General features: G+C 34.5%; 1 protein-coding gene across 1 annotated transcript in view; it reads left to right on the forward strand.

Moving 5' to 3' along the window:
* FCHO2 (FCH and mu domain containing endocytic adaptor 2) overlaps positions 1-16,351 on the forward strand; it is a 145,586-nt gene that overhangs the window by 118,705 nt on the left and 10,530 nt on the right. The window contains exons 18-19 of the mRNA XM_044663019.1: positions 3,478-3,592; positions 12,693-12,822. Coding sequence (XP_044518954.1) covers positions 3,478-3,592; positions 12,693-12,822 — 245 coding nt within the window. The remainder of the gene's footprint in view (positions 1-3,477; positions 3,593-12,692; positions 12,823-16,351) is intronic.

Raw genomic sequence — 16,351 nt, forward strand, 5'->3', positions numbered from 1 at the left:
CCTTACACATCTGTATAGTAACAGTATTGCAAGCCACATAAGCCTAGTACTTGCTCCCGACTTTGTTGGATTTGTTCAGCTTTAGGGGGGGGAAGAGAAAACATTTTAGCCAGTTCAGTTTCTTAAGGGAATCCTCTTAATACATGTATAAATTTTCAAAATACATACTTTCACATTCTTTTATTTTCCAAACTTAATATTTGTTTAGCAAATGTTTATTAACTATGTATATTTGTTGACAGCTTCAAGTCATATAAAGCATTAAAAGCAGTACAGCTATTTATTATGCAGATTTAAAATATAAGTTTTAGAATTTTCCTATTGCTATTCGTTTTCAATCTTTTTCTTCTTCTTCAGCTATCCTTAAAGAGCAGAATAGGAACTCTTCTTCCTTTCCCATTGGTTTGCCTGAGTGTATAATAGCTGAATCTTTACTTGGAAATGAGTCAGATTCTGGGGCCAGGAGCCTATCACCAGACTTTTCCATTGACTCACTGTGCCACCCTGATGTAACAGCCTCATCAGAAAGCACAGATGTGTTATCTTTTGCTTCGTGGTCACAAAGTCAGTGGATTTCCTTTACTGATGAACTTGTTACAATAAAACACCCAAATGCAGACCAGAAGGCATTCCAGAGATTGCATTGTAAAACCGAAAATCTCTTCAAGTTCCCTGATACTTTGACTGGGAGATCTTCCAACAGCTGTGCTTCTGAGGATCAAAGTAACCTTTGCTCTAATGTTGTATGTCCTGAAATATTACTGACTGAAGAGACTGAGAGTGCTGCTGAAAAGTCTTCCACATCATCTTCAGTACCTCTGGACTCTAGTTTAGTCTCTACATTTGCTCAGATAAATGATGGTATGGCAAGCATGCATTGTACATTGCTTCTTAGCTAATGTCAGAGGACTGGTTAAGACTGACATTCCCTTATCTCTTATTGTTTATTACTGATCACTTTAAAAAACTAATGCTACTCACTTCTCTGGGGGGAAAAAAAAACTAACATCAGTATTTTAAAAACAGTAAATCAGGGCTGTCTTATAGGGATGTATTCATACGGGTTCCTCACTGTTTATCACTCAAGAAACCTTTTATTTCTGTGGGATTCCTTTAGAATAAATAGCTAAATTGGCTTTAAAAATTATACACATACACATATATATGTACGCATATATAATATATACATATACACATACTGATTATCTTAATGCATATACAACTTTTCCTTCCTACCCCCCAACAAAACAAAACAAAGCAAAAAAAGAAACCTGGCAGATTATGGAAGCAAAAATGAACATAACCATTCTGAGTTAGTCCAAAACCTCCTTTATATATTAACATTATGTTTTTTAAAAAAAAGTGGGTAATTAATGGCTCCAGATACATGGCTGTATTTTTCTAAGTTGTCTTTTGAATTTAAAATAACCCAAAGCTTCACAGATCTAATGGGGGTTTGGGAAAACAAGGTGCTGTATCAGGTTTTTTAAATGATCATATTAAATTCACAACCACATCCTGATTAATGAGAACACATAATCTGATGAAGTAGTCATATTATTGAATTCACACTATTCAAAATTAGAATTATGTAATATAGGCAGTTGGTTCCAGCTCAAATTAAAAACGAGGAGACAATTTAAATGATATGGTTGTCACTTTCTCTGGATTATAGCACTAACTGGGTAATTAGTCTCTTTCAAAATCTAGAAACCATCTCTCCTTACTCACCTCTTTCTGTTTCTCACTCACTCTCATGCTCTTCCTCTCTTCCTCACCCTCCTTGGTCATAACTGATGCCATTTTCTGAATTTACACATTCCTGGTTATCCAGAATGAGAGAGGTATTGTGCCTTAGTGGATAGAGAGATGGCCTCAGAGTTAAGAAGACTGAGTGAAATCCTGTATGCTATAGATTCTGGACAAGTTACTTAACCTGTCCAGGCAGCTCTCTAGGATTGTAGGTTGAATTGGTAGAGGGAGTTCCTCACCAGGAAATCTCTACCCAATGAAGTAAGTCTGGGTGAAAAATGACATGGCCAAAAGCAATTCCCTTATATCACATTTCCTGTTACTACTGAAGTTCTCTTCCCTCCTACCTTTGTTTTCTTAGTGTTGTTTTAATATTTTAAGAAATCTAAACATTTACCCAATTAATGCTTAGTTCCTAGTGTCTTTTTCTTCAATTCAATAACCAATATCCTTCTCCATGTTCCTTTTTGTGGTTGTCTATCCTTTGCCATTTCTTTAATGCTTTTTCTCTTTTTTTTTTTTGGTGATCAGAAGCTGTCAGTTTCATTTATTCATTTTCACATCTCTTGCCTTACACATTCATGTATGCTTTGAACATACTTCCTCCTTTAAGAATATTTCTATACACACATATACACACCTATCTTTCTAGACATATCTCTATATCTATAGAGATGGAACTATATCAACAGAGGGAAAAAGACAAGGGGGTTGGGGAGAGAGAGAAAATACAGGGTGTTCATAAGTGTTAGTGTAGTTTACACCACACTAAGATTTTTAGGACTCTTTGCACAGAAGGGAAAACTTTTAAGTTATCAGATAATTTATTTACTCTGATGATGTTTGTGCATTTCTGCTCCCACACTGCATTCTCCCAATAATTTCTACACTATCTTAATTTGTGGCTTCTTTGTGATGTACCTGAACATCACCCAGTAATTTACTTCTGTGGGCAAGAATCAATCCATGGTTTAAATAGAAACAGAATTACTATATTTTAATATAAAATGTTCAGGTCTATAAGCTATTTTCAGTTTAGAAGAAAAACCTAAAGAATTAGGTCTTAACAAATAGTTCTGGAAAAAAGTGAACATAATTTTTAATTTGAATTTTAAAAGCTAATTATTTTAAAACTTACTTAACTTGTATTAATTGTGCAGAATTTTAGTTAAACTAATATAGGGTTCTAATATTTTTTAGCTGTATAAACAAATATAACTGTACTATTTGAATTGTGAGTTAAATTGCCATTTGGGTTAGGTAAGTATTGTGTTTGTAGCCCAAATTACTTGACCTAAGGTATTGTATTTAAACTTAAAGGCTTTATTTATTTTGCAATAACTCCATACAAAATAAATGCAAAGGAGAGAAATTGAAAGCTAAATTTTGAATGTAATTTTTATTTCCCTCTAATTTCTTAGATTTTAGTACTAACAATAGTAATAATAATAATGGGAAATAACATTTCAATCATGTTATTCATTAAGACATTTCTTCAGTAATTTTATTATTAATTTCCTCAGTAATATCAGTGGTTTAAAAACCACATCTGATAGATTTTTGAGTCATAGTGACAATCAAAATTTAAATTTATTTTGTAAAATATTTGGTTAATAGAGCTCATAAAGGCAATTATTATGTAATTTTATTTTTTATCTTTCCATTACTATAGGATAAGCTTAGATTTTTTCTAATTTTTAATGATTTCCATCAAAATCTCTTTTTTTCCTCACTAGCCAGGCCTACAACTCCTCTTTCTGCAGGCACCATTGTCCCACCTCCAAGACCTACTTCTAGACCAAAACTTACTTCAAGCAAGCTCAGTGGTATTAATGAAATAGTACGTATTCAGTTTTTAAAAATTCTAGCACTGTTTTGATTTAAGATGTGATTTTCTTTGCCCACATATACCTGAAAAACTTTAGACTTTGTTCCAATAGAGTTAGAGCTGTATTAGTGAATTAGCGATAATATGGTTGTAGTGCAAAGAGCAATGAAGAGTGACTGTGGAGATCTAGTTCCAGCTCTGCCACTTATTTGCAAATGTTGAGTAAATCCTTTCGTTTCTTTCGGCTTCAATCTGTAATTTGAAAAGGACTGAACTATCACATGATTAAAGTCTCTTTCAAACATAATCATCATAATCAATGTACCATGATATGTGGTTTGACTGGTGTAGAGTATTTTTCAGGCAGGAGTCAAAAATGAATCAAAAGGCACTTTTTTTTTCCTCCTGGAACCCACTCTTTCACAGGAGCTCTCCAGCCATCAAAGGAGCTCATTTTGAAAATTATCAAGGGGAGAATAGTGAACAAAGCAAGAAATACAGTTATAGAGGATTATTATTCACATCTGTCATGAAGAAGGTACCCAGTGGTGCCCATTTTTAGTAAGAGGTCAGGAACAATTGCAAAAGCAATATAGAGATATGTCTTGTTATAGAAATTGAAAAATCACAAACTAAAATAATTTTATATATAGTCAAATCTTAAGTTGTGTGGCACCATACATAGACAGACAGACAAAAAAATAGATAGATCTTCTTGACTCCAACACCAGCACTATAGAGCTTGAGTGCTATATACAGTTTTTACATATATGTATAGATGTATGTGTATATGAAAAAAATCATATATATTGCTGAAGCTCTATTTATAGTGCTGGTCTTGGAGTCATGAAGAGCTACACTCAACTCCTACCTCTTATATGTACCAGCTTGTGGCCCTAGATAAGTCCCTGAATGTTCTAAATCTCAGGCTATATATGCCCTTAAGACTAAGTTACCAGGAACTGTAATTTGTGCAGGGGAAGACCTTGATGATCTTCTCTGACTTTTGGCCAAGAAAATACCATATATCTATAGCCATATAGAATGAGAAATATAGAACTGGAAAGGGATGGATTTAAGAGCTCATCTTGTTCCACCTCTTCATTTTACTGAAGCGTTATCCTCAGCTTTCACTCATCCCACATATTCAATCAGTTGCCTGACTTCTCATTCATACCTTTGAAACATCTCTCATTTACATCCCCCTTTATTCTCTTTGTATTGATACTACCATGGATCAGATCTTTATTATCTCTTGCCTACACTATTGCAGTACCTTTCTAACAGTTTCCTTGCCTCAGATCTATCCTCACTGCTACCCATCCTCCATTCAGCTGCCAAGGTGATTTATCTAAAGCATTAGTTCTGACATTTAGACTCAGTGAGTTTCATTGGCTCCCTATTGCTTCCAGGATTAAATATAAACTTCTCTATTAAAGCTCTTTATAATCTGGACCCTTCTTACCTTTGTAATTTTCTTATACTTTATTCCACTTCCATGCTCCAGTCACACTGGCTTTCTTGCTGTTCCTCCAATCCATTTTCTTATCTTTGTGCCTGTTGTCCCTCATGTCTGAAATGCTCTGCTTCTTCACTTCTGCTTCTTAGCTTCCCTACATTCCTCCACAAATCAGCCTAAATTCCAGTTCCTACAAGAGTTCTTTATCAGTCTTCCCAACTACTTGTGTCTTTCTAAGATTGTCATCTGTTTACTCAATCTGTACCTTGTACATGCCCATCTATTTACATGTTAAATCCCTAGACTGTAAACTCTTTGAGGGCAGGGAACTGCCTTTCTCTTTTGTATTTGTGTCCCTAGGACTTAGCATGGAAGGCAGTTAATAGATGTTTATTGACTGACTGACTTTGTATCTCCAGAGCTTGGCACAGACCTAACAATAGTAAGCACTTACTACTGTTGCATAATTTCTAAGAGCAGGAATGCAAATTTGAGAATCAAAGTTCCCAAGCCAAAAAGAAATAGGTTTATTGAGAGAGGGCCAATCTCATATTAAAGCCAGACCTTCTGGTCATGACCAAAAGACCCCAAGCCTCATGAGAGGACTTCTTTTATGCCCAAAGAATTAGACAACTTACATACCAGTTTAAAAATAATTCAGGAGAGTGATAAAAATAGAGAGATGTGGATTGGTTGAAGTAATCAGGAAATACTTCTCATTGGTAGAAGAAGTCACTTGATAGACAGGGTGGGAGTGAACCCTACTTTCATAAGCCTGATGATGTCAAGGATGATGTATATTAAGATGACCAGGGTAAGGAAGAAGTGCCAGGCCCCCAAGTGGGGCAAAAGCCTGATGATGTACAAAAGTGAAGGAGTGTCACCAGGCTTTTAACCAAGGCAAAAGCCTCTATGCAGCGAAGACGAAGTTACAAGTTCAAGACCATGATTTCTGAGGGTGCATGACATAGCAAGTTTAAGGCTAAGGCCCAAAACTGAAGCCTGTGCTAACAATGATTATGCTAAAGCTAATCTACTTAATTCAAAGCTTTAAAAACTTAAACTAAAATAATCACAAAAGGCCTACCAAAATCATTACTTATGCTAACGTTATTTAACTATCTTAGAATTACAATTATGATTTACTCAATACTACTGCTTAACATTAAGATCTAATCCTCATATAAAGGGGTAGGGAATTTTTCACTCACACTACATGCTTTTGACTTGTATCCAATTTTAGAGTGGGGAAAAAAAAATACTTGGGCAGCATTGTAGTATAATGGGAAGAACTACTTGAACCAAATAATCAACTCACCTGTCCTCTACTTCTGGCTCTTCTTTCCATTAAGCAACCATAGCCAAATCACAACTTGTCAGGGTCTCAGTTTTTCTCATCTACCAAAAAAATCCTTTTAAAATCTAATTGTCATTGTAATCGAAAGAAATTAGGTGGTGTTGATTTGGATAATAAAAGGAATTACTAATAGTTTTTTTAATTAAACAAACTCAATCTATTTAAGTTCTTATTTGTAGATTATTAGTACCTTGACAAAGACTTGTTTGTGGGTAAAGAAATTAGGGGGAGCAAAGGAACTTGGAGTAAGTTGTTTAGGTAACACTAGTGAGAATCAGTCAAGAACAAAATAAAACCTCCATAGAACAGAGTTGCATTGTTAGTTAATGAGAAACTAGTTTGATTTACAAAAATTGGGATTACATATTTTCCAAGAAAAATATCAGCCCTGTTTGTTGTTTTTCATGTCTTTGCCCTTTATCCTCAATTGTAGAACTTCTGAAATTTTGTAGCTTTGTGAAACATTAAAAAAAACTTTTGTATAATATAATTTAGGTCCTTAGAAATGTTGATATATGTCTTAGCTATTTTGTACTTAACATGCTATGTTTAAGGATCACAGTCTCAATGAGGCAGATAGTGTTAAACTGTAATCCCCTTTACAGATGAGAAAATATGTGGAAAGACTTTCTGCCAGTTCTGTTTTTTAAACCCTTACCTTCCACCTTAGAATCACTACTGTGTATTGGTTCTGGGGCAGAAGAGTGGTAAGGGCTAGGCAGTGGGGGTTAAGTGACTTGCCCAGGGACACACAGCTAGGAAGTGTCTGAGGTCAGATTTGAACCTAGGACCTCCTGTCTCTAGGCCTGGCTCAATCCATTGAGCCACCCAACTGCCCCCTGTCATTTTTTAAGACCTTTTGTGAGATATCATTTTAAAAACATATCAAAGCATTGTTAGAACCCTCTGCTGATTTCTCTGACAAAATAAAATTAATGTCTCAGAATATATTTATTGACTGTTTGTCCCATGATGTTAAGTCACTGATTGAATCTGTGGATTAGGATGTTTTTCAGAATCGCCAATGTTGTCACAAATGAGTCAATGATAAACTTGATATATCCTCCAGGCATATACATAACTGTTATGTTAAAAATGAAGTTCCTAATTTTGCTTAGGCCTGTAATTTTTCTAAAGTCACATATTTAAAAGACCTTAGGAGAAAAGAAGTATGGCCTGGTGACATGTAAAATAGAAGTGCCCTTCTGATAAATTCGCAGGTTTAGGAGTCAGCTTCTCCAAAACATATTAGCATACATACTTAAGATAGTGATCTGATCTTTTTGTGGTGGCAAAGAATTGTACATTGAGGAGATGCTATTCAATTGGGGAATGGCTGAGGAAATTGTGATATATGATTGTGATGGAATACTATTGTGCTATAAGAAATGATGAACAGGATAATTTCCAAATACTGGAAGATTTATATGAACTCATCCAAAGTGAAGTGAAAACTAGGAGAACTTTGTATATAGTTACAGCAGTATTGTAAAGTTGATCATCTATGAACAACTTGGCTACTTTGATCAAGACAACAATCCAAGACAATTCCAAAGGACTCATGACAAAAAATGTTAGCTACCTCCAGAGAGAGAATTGACAAACTCTAAATGTGGATTGAAGCTGACTTTTAAAAACTATTTTTATCGTTTTGTTTTGAGTTTTCTTCTGCAGCATGGCAAATATAAAAATATGTTTTGCACAACCATACATGTATAATTAAAATAAAATTGCTTACCTTCTCAAGTAGGTAGGAGGAGTAAAAGGGAAAAAGAAAATTTGGAATTTGAAATTGAAAGAATCATCGTTAAGAACATTTTTACGCCTGGTAAATAGCTAAAAATTTTTTTAAAGATAGTGAACGAAATCAGCTGATGAGAGCTGTAACTCTATCTTCCCCTCTCATCAGCTGATTTAGTGCAAGGAAGATAGAAGAATGTAATCAAATGGACAGGTCAGTATCTTTAATCTACTTTGGTGGTGGTGCAGAAATCATAGATATTATTCTTTGACTTGTCAGGTTATGAAGGCAATATTGAAGGTGAAGAAAACTTGGATTTTTATTCATTAATTATGCAGAAAAGCATATTATGTGCATATTATGAAAAACGCATAAATGAGCTGAAACCAATAAAGAAAAGCATTTATCAGGAGTCATTTTCTATTTAACCCTTTGTCTTTTACTCTCTGTAGATACTGTGTTTTCCATATGTGACAATAAGAAATGTTCATGGTGAGGAATGAGTTGCCAATAAAAGGTCTTTATATATAAAAGTAGGCTTTGTATAAGACAGCACAGACAAAAATATTAAAGCCTAAAAATATTCATGAATGTTGGAATGCATAGGGTTAACCTACACAACTGCCAAAAGTGATACATTCCCATCAAGGTTCTTGATAGTTTGCTTTTTACTATATGGAGCACTGAGCTTTATTCCAATTTTAATAGACAGTAGCATTTAAATAAATGTTTATAAGTATAAAAAGAGCCTCAAATTTGCATAAATAAAATCGAATGTTTTGGATTAGATTGGTTCTTGGACTCATGCATACTTCTTGGAGGTAGACTATTACGAATCAGTCCCCCTTTCTCTGAATGTGATTGCTTCTTGGTAGCAGCTCTAACTCTTTCTCTAAAGGAGAAGGGAGACACTAAAACAAAGTTTTGCTCTAATGTCATATTGTGATATGGAGGATCTGGGAGTAACCTTTGGTTCTTGAAGTCTTTACCATCAGAGTGCTAATTCTGGCAGATTTCTACCATCTTGAATAAGCTTTGAATATGGTCTAAACAACATACTTCTTTATGAGGATCAACCTAGCTAAGTATAGAGAGATCTTTTCCAGTAAGTTAGCTACTTGATTATTTGGAGAGGCAAAGAAAGGATTTGGAAGAATTAGCTTTGTCACATATCCAAAAGCAGCAAGATAAATTTTTCCTCAGACATTTGGCCATTTTTGGTTGTATTTCTCATGAGAAATATGTATGAAAACAACTACTATGAAAATAATTATAGCTTATGCACAAGGTTTGGGTGCAGAAAATGAGGAGGTGGAGAAATTTTATGCAAGGAGAAAATTTAGCTAAATGAATTGTTGGATAAGTTAGTTCACCCACCAAAGATGACATATCAGTTTGATGACTATATGTATTTCTAAGTATCCTGTGAAACCTTTACAAAAAATGATCATAAAGAAATCATAAACAAGTATAAAAAGATAGGTATCATAAAAACATCCTTCTTCAATAGAATTATGAAATCACTAATTAAAAAAAGAAAAAGATAACAGATCTAAGTAGAGACGAAGTAATCATATCTGAAATATTGATTGAATCAAAGATTCAGTCTTTAAAATTTTTGTGTTAGAGCTGGTAGCAATGAAATGGACCAAAACTTGGAGGGAAAATTAAACCAGTCCTCATAGTAAAAATGTATGTTTATGAAAGCTTATAGTAACAAAACAGAGAAAGAGAAAATCAATGAATAAAATATATTTAAAGGAATAGAAATTAAACAAGTTGCCAACCCTAAAACAACTGTATAAGAAGAAAATTAGAGTAGAAAGAGTAACCTGAAAATAGAAGCCTCCTAAGAACTGATGAATAAAACTGTGAGCTCTTTGGTTTTGTTTTGGAAAAGGTATAATAACATTCAGAGAAAGGGGAATTGATTCATGGTAACTCTATCTCCAAAAGATAGACTAAGTCCAAGAACCAATCTAATACGTTTGATTTTTATTAATGCAAATTTGTGGCTCTGTTTACATATTTATGAATCCGGGGTACCACCTAGCAGTGACTCAATCACCTCAGTGTCTGGCCAGGAGTCAGTAAGATCTAGGTTCAAATCTAAACTCTTGGCCTTCTGTCTTAGTGTTCTTATTAAAACAGAAAGTAAGAGTTTAAAAACAAAAACAGTAACAATCAATAAATCATTAGCTAACTTTTGTAATCCTACCCATCACCCACTTTCCAGAGAAAACTAAATAAACAAAATAAAAGGTCAAATCTTAGCTATTTAAACTATTGTAGCAGTTCTTCTACCTTTAGATTATTCCTAACACTTGATAATCTTTGTCTTGTGACTGGAATCACATGTCTTGGCTGTGTTAAGGGAGTTTCAGAAGGAGAGGTTCAAATAATATAATTTCAATTCATACTATGTCATGGATAGCCAGTCAAAAGAAGAAATACCTATATTACTTGAGATTTTCCTCTGTCATCTTGCTAATTGTTAAAAAAGACACAGTCAGCTCCCACCCAAGTTCTTTGGTCATCCAGGAAGGCCATTGAGGCAGTTTGTTAGTTGCTGCTAGCCTAACTAATAACTTGATCATGCTCAGAACTTTGTCTTTCAGTTTACCTCAATTTCAGTCACCACGGTACCAGAGGTAGAAGGTGTCTGCAGTAAGATGCCCATGTGGACCCTTGTTTTCTGGTAGATTTCTAGATGAAATGTAAAGTATGATCTGAAGCTAACTAAATATAGTGGGTAAAGTGTGTTTAGCAGTTATCAAACCGGTCAAGGATAGGGCTGAGATCCATAAGTGAACTGATTAACTCTCCTAGAGAGGGAGATATAGCTTCTGGAAGTTAGCTCCAAAAGATGGCTATTTTAGGTGAGGAGAAAAAATAAACAATGGAAAGACAAGTGGCAAGATGCTTGTAGGGGCCCTGGTTTCTTAGATTGCTAGATAGATTTACAGCTTGTTGTCCAGACTAGTATATGTTCAGTGTAATGAACATTCTATAGAGTTTATCCTTTGGTACATATATCTTGGACAGACACTGCAAATGAACAATAAACTGGACCCAGAATTGAATAGAAAGAGACCAGGCTGACTTGCTTTTGGAAAATTACATGGTTCCTCTATTGATCCCAAACTTCTTGAAATAAAGGTTAATCTTTTTAAACACCACTGCTTTTCTGCTAATGATTGGTTTTGGGTGATGGAATAGTTTTCTTTTTCCTGAAGAACTGAAGTGGTGGGCCAGCAAAGGACAATGAAAAATATTTATAGCAGCGCTTTTTGTGGTGGCAAAAAACTGGAAAATGAGGGTATGCCCTTCAATTGGGGAATGGCTTAACAAATTGTGGTATATGCAGATGATGGAATACTATTGCGCTCAAAGGAATAATAAACTGGAGGAATTCCATGTGAACTGGAAAGACCTCCAGGAATTGATGCAGAGTGAAAGGAGCAGAGCCAGAAGAACATTGTGACCAATACACTGTGGTAAAATCGAATGTAATGGACTTCTGTACTAGTAGCAATGCAATGACCCAGGACAGTTCTGAGGAACTTATGGTAAAGAACACTACCCACATTCAGAGGAAGAACTGCTTGAACACATGGGTTGAGGCGGACATGATTGGAGATGTAGACTTGAAACTAACACTCCAATGCAACTATCAACAATTTGGAAATAGGTCTTGATCAATGACACATGTTAAAACCAGTGGAAATGCGCATCGGCTATGAGGGGAGGGGAGTCGGGGGTTGAAGGGGAAAGTAAGAAAGAGCATGAATCATGTAACCATGTTAACTTTTCTAAAAAATAAAAATTATTAAATGGAAAAAAAAGGACAATGAAAAGAATCATGTTGGGTGTGAGAAGGCTACAAACTATTACAAATAAGGAGTTTCACAAGAGTTTTAATGGATGCCACCAGAGAACTATATAACTGACCAGGAAAAAAAGAAAGATGGAGCTAGGCACATAGTGAAGGACAACAAATGGACAGCCCACATATTCTACTGATATTAGTGTAGTCAAGAGAATACAGGGAATGCAACTAGCATGGATGGATTCCTAAGGTGAATTTATGGGACGGTGTGGATGAAAATCTTCCAGAATGGAAAGACAAAATGAACTGCTATTTGCATTGTTGGGATGTGAAATATATCCCATGTTAATGAGGTTCCAGATTTATTAGATTATCAGAATATTAGAGAAAAAAACCATCTGATTACCAAGATTGTGAAATAAAATAAAAGTACCTTTTAGTAAAACCGTCTTACATTGATGGTGTTGGAACAATTGAGGAGATGCCTTTTAGGTTAATCAGACCTTTTCAACATGGAATATAGTTGGACCCATGACTTATTTGAATTTGTGTAATAAGGTTATAATGCTTTTCCTTTTTATTTAAATATACAAATAATGTTCTGTTCTGAACATAAGAGAGTTGTTAATCAGATCCAATAATACCATCTTTCATATGACTTTAATATTTTGTTAAGTTTAAACATATGAGTATTGGTGTTTTGACATTTAATATTTTGTTTTGAAGCCCAGACCATTCAGCCCACCAGTGACTTCTAATACCAGTCCACCTCCTGCAGCTCCCTTAGCAAGAGCGGAAAGCACTTCCTCCATATCCTCATCTGCTTCACTCAGTGCAGCAAATACACCAACAATAGGTAAGTAACTCCAAGATAGAGTGAAGAACTTTGTTGCATCCTCTTTTACTTTAAAAGAAAAAAAGAGGATACTAAAATGTTTCTCATCTAAATCTAAAATTTTAGTACCTATGCAATATAGCCAAGAGATAACTTTTTGAAATTCAGGTGGCTTAAAATGGAAGTTTTTATCTAAAAAAAATTTGCTTTTCAGCATTTGTTCATCATCACATCGGATATGCCAGCCTGGGCTAGACTTTTATTTAAATATGCATGCTTAAGGAAATAATTATGTTCATATTGTTCAGCAGAAAACGTAAAAAATTAAAATTTCATGTTTAGGCTGAGGAAATATTTGTTCAGTTGTTTTAGTTATGTCTGACTCTTTAAGACTTCATTTGAGGTTTCCTTGGCAAAGATACTGGAGCAGATTACCATTTTCTTCTTCAGCTCATTTAACAGATTAGGAAACAGGGTTAAGTGGCTTGTCTAGGGTCACGTAGCTAGTGTCTGGGGCCAGATGAGTCTTCCTGACTCCAGGCCCAGAGCTCTGTCCACTGCACCTCCTAACTGCCCAGAGGAAATTTAGTACAAATAAAATATAAAATTATTTCCTAAAAGTATGTGTATTTTTGTGTCTGTGGGAAATATGCATATAGTCTTCCTAAATTTGGAATATTATAAAAACATAATGTTTCCCCTAAGTTTTATACATTTATATCTTAATAGACTAATAGGATATCCTTTTAGTTTTTAATGACTTAAAAAAGTTTTTCCATTTTAAAAAATCTGGTTTTTAGAGAATTGATGTATTTCATATCCATAAAAATTTGGATTGAGCTTAACAGAAGTCAGGCTGTTGGGCTAAAAAAAAATTAACTTTGTCTCTTTTCCATTATATTTTAATTATTTTTTTTCATGGAAATAGAAGTATGTGGTAGAAATCTGCAAGTAGTTGCTTTTGTAAATAATTCGGAAAAGGAAAACAATAGAAAAAGGGTGACAGTGATAAAGGTAGGCAGTTTTATATGTATTTTTTTGAGTCAAAGATTTTTTAAACTTGTATAGATTTTTAATTTTGATTCCTTTTGCCCTTGAAATTGTTTTGTTTTCCTGCAACATTTTGTTTTATTTAAATATGATAGAAGATGATAATTTCATTGGAATTCTCTCTGAAATTGAAAAGCAGTCTGATACATCATCAGGTATTGTACCAAAAAAATTACATGTTAACTAATTATCCTAAAGTATACTTAAAATACTTGCACTTTGTGGCCTAACCATTCCTTTTCCAGCAATGTGTGGTGTCATAGAAATAATGTGTAATTCTAAAGTTTAATAACCTCAATTTTGTATTAATAATGTTTTGTTGATGTTCCAGGATCCATTGAAATTCAGTTTCTAGATTATAAAAAGTTTGGAATTAATGCATTACTTAAATGCAAACTCTTTCCTTTCCCATAAAATTATGAAGAACATTTGACATGTTATTGCATTTTTACAATTTCACCATAATTTTTTATAATGGAATTTTATTGAAATCAAATAGGGAGACAAAATAGATAACTTGTTTTAAATCACATTTCCTGACTACAGGATCTAGAGATGAAATAGAACCTCTTTCTAATCCCCTTTGTGATTAATTAACAAGTGGAAAGAAACAGAGTTTGGAGGAAGGGGAGGTATCATGTAAACATTATCTTTCATGCCTTTTTCCTGCTATCTAAGCTCTTGGATCATATTTTGTGTGTTGTTTTATTTTGATATGTTTTTTAAAAATTTTGATAGAAGGAGGGTAAGTGAATAAGTAAAAAGTAGGTGAAAAGCTACTTTATAGGATGGGACAAAAAAAAAAGATTTAAATAGCCCAACTTCCTTTAAGCTCAGTTTTCATTTATAATGTTAACAGTAGACAGTCAAGTTGTTTTGTGAAAGAGACTGAAGCGAACTTGATATTGGTCAGGATTTTTTCCCACTGGGCATGAAATAACTTAGTTGTATGCAGTTCTTTGCAATATCATCATTGTAGTGGAATTTTTATCTGTATCATGTTTAGTGCTTCCTTTCTCTGCAAGGGTCTCTAAAAACATAGATTGTACAAGGTTAAAAGCAAAGGGAGTTAAAGTCAGCTTTTACAGTGGGATGGATTGAAGCAAAGAATTGGCTCTGAAATGTTGAAGCCCTGGGCCCTACCTTGTTTTAAAAACAAGGAATAAGAGCTCTGATTTTCAACACATTATATTCAGAATTTTTAGGAGAAACATCAATGTCAGCAATAAATATTTAACTGAATTTTATAATTATTACAGCTTTTCTCTTAAAATAACATAAGAATGTTGGGTAATAGACTTCCTGTTAGAAATATGAAAGAAGCCTATTATTTGACAATTAAGTAATTGGAAAGAGAGCAGTTTTTTAAGTTTCTTTTGATCCTGGATATGTCAAAGCAGTAATAGATGCTATTCTTTTATATCTGTAAGTTTTCAACATGTGAGAGATATTTAAGGGAAAGCATTTTAGCATTTAACTTAATACTACTGGATTATACACACTTGATTGTCAGAGTAGGAATCAGTAATACAGTAATGCAGTTCCCCTGTTTCCCTCAAAGTGAGGCCTTTAATTACTGCCCTTTCAATGAGCATATTAGGACAAGAATAGACCAGGACATTTCATGCCAGCCACACATGGGCTCACAGAACATCTACTCTCTATTTCCTTGCGAGGTCTATTGTTCTCATATTAAATTTTAAATCACTGTTAATTTTTGACAATCTAAAATCAGAGAGGAAAAATACAAATTTGCCCCCCCCCCAATGTTTTGATTGCACTAAGTACTAAGTACAAAATACATGTTTTTTTACTCATAGAGTAGGGAGTTTGATCTTTTTCCTCCTTTTTTCAAAACCTTTGTCAAGGGGGCAGCTGGGTGGCTCAGTGGATTGAGAGCTCAGAAATGGGAGGTCCTGGCTTCAAATCTGGCCTTAGACACTTCCTAGCTGTGTGACCCTGGGCAAGTCACTTGACCCTCATCGCCTAGCCCTTACCACTCTTCTGCCTTAGAACCAATACACAGTATTGATTCCAAGACAGAAGGTAAGGGTTTTAAAAACAAACAAACTTTGTCAATTGAGGCTTTAAAATTTAATTTCTCTCTTCATTTTTCATTTCCCTTTAACTTTTTACCTCATTATGGTAGCAGATTTTGACAGTTTTACATTTAGAAGAGTCTTAAGCAGGGGCAGCTGGGTAGCTCAGTGGAGTGAGAGTCAGGCCTAGAGACAGGAGGTCCTAGGTTCAAACCCGGCCTCAGCCACTTCCCAGCTGTGTGACCCTGGGCAAGTCACTTGACCCCCATTGCCCACCCTTACCAATCTTCCACCTATGAGACAATACACCGAAGTACAAGGGTTTAAAAAAAAAAAAAAAGAAGAGTCTTAAGCAGCTCTTTCTGTCTTTATATTTTCTAAACACAAGTTCTTTTTTCTGTGAACTCGATGCCAATATTAACTTTTTGTTCAAAATTTAAACCATCTGCATTTTGTGAAAG

This window comes from Gracilinanus agilis, chromosome 1, assembly GCF_016433145.1.
Source record: "Gracilinanus agilis isolate LMUSP501 chromosome 1, AgileGrace, whole genome shotgun sequence".
NCBI classification, from domain to species: Eukaryota; Metazoa; Chordata; class Mammalia; order Didelphimorphia; family Didelphidae; genus Gracilinanus; species Gracilinanus agilis.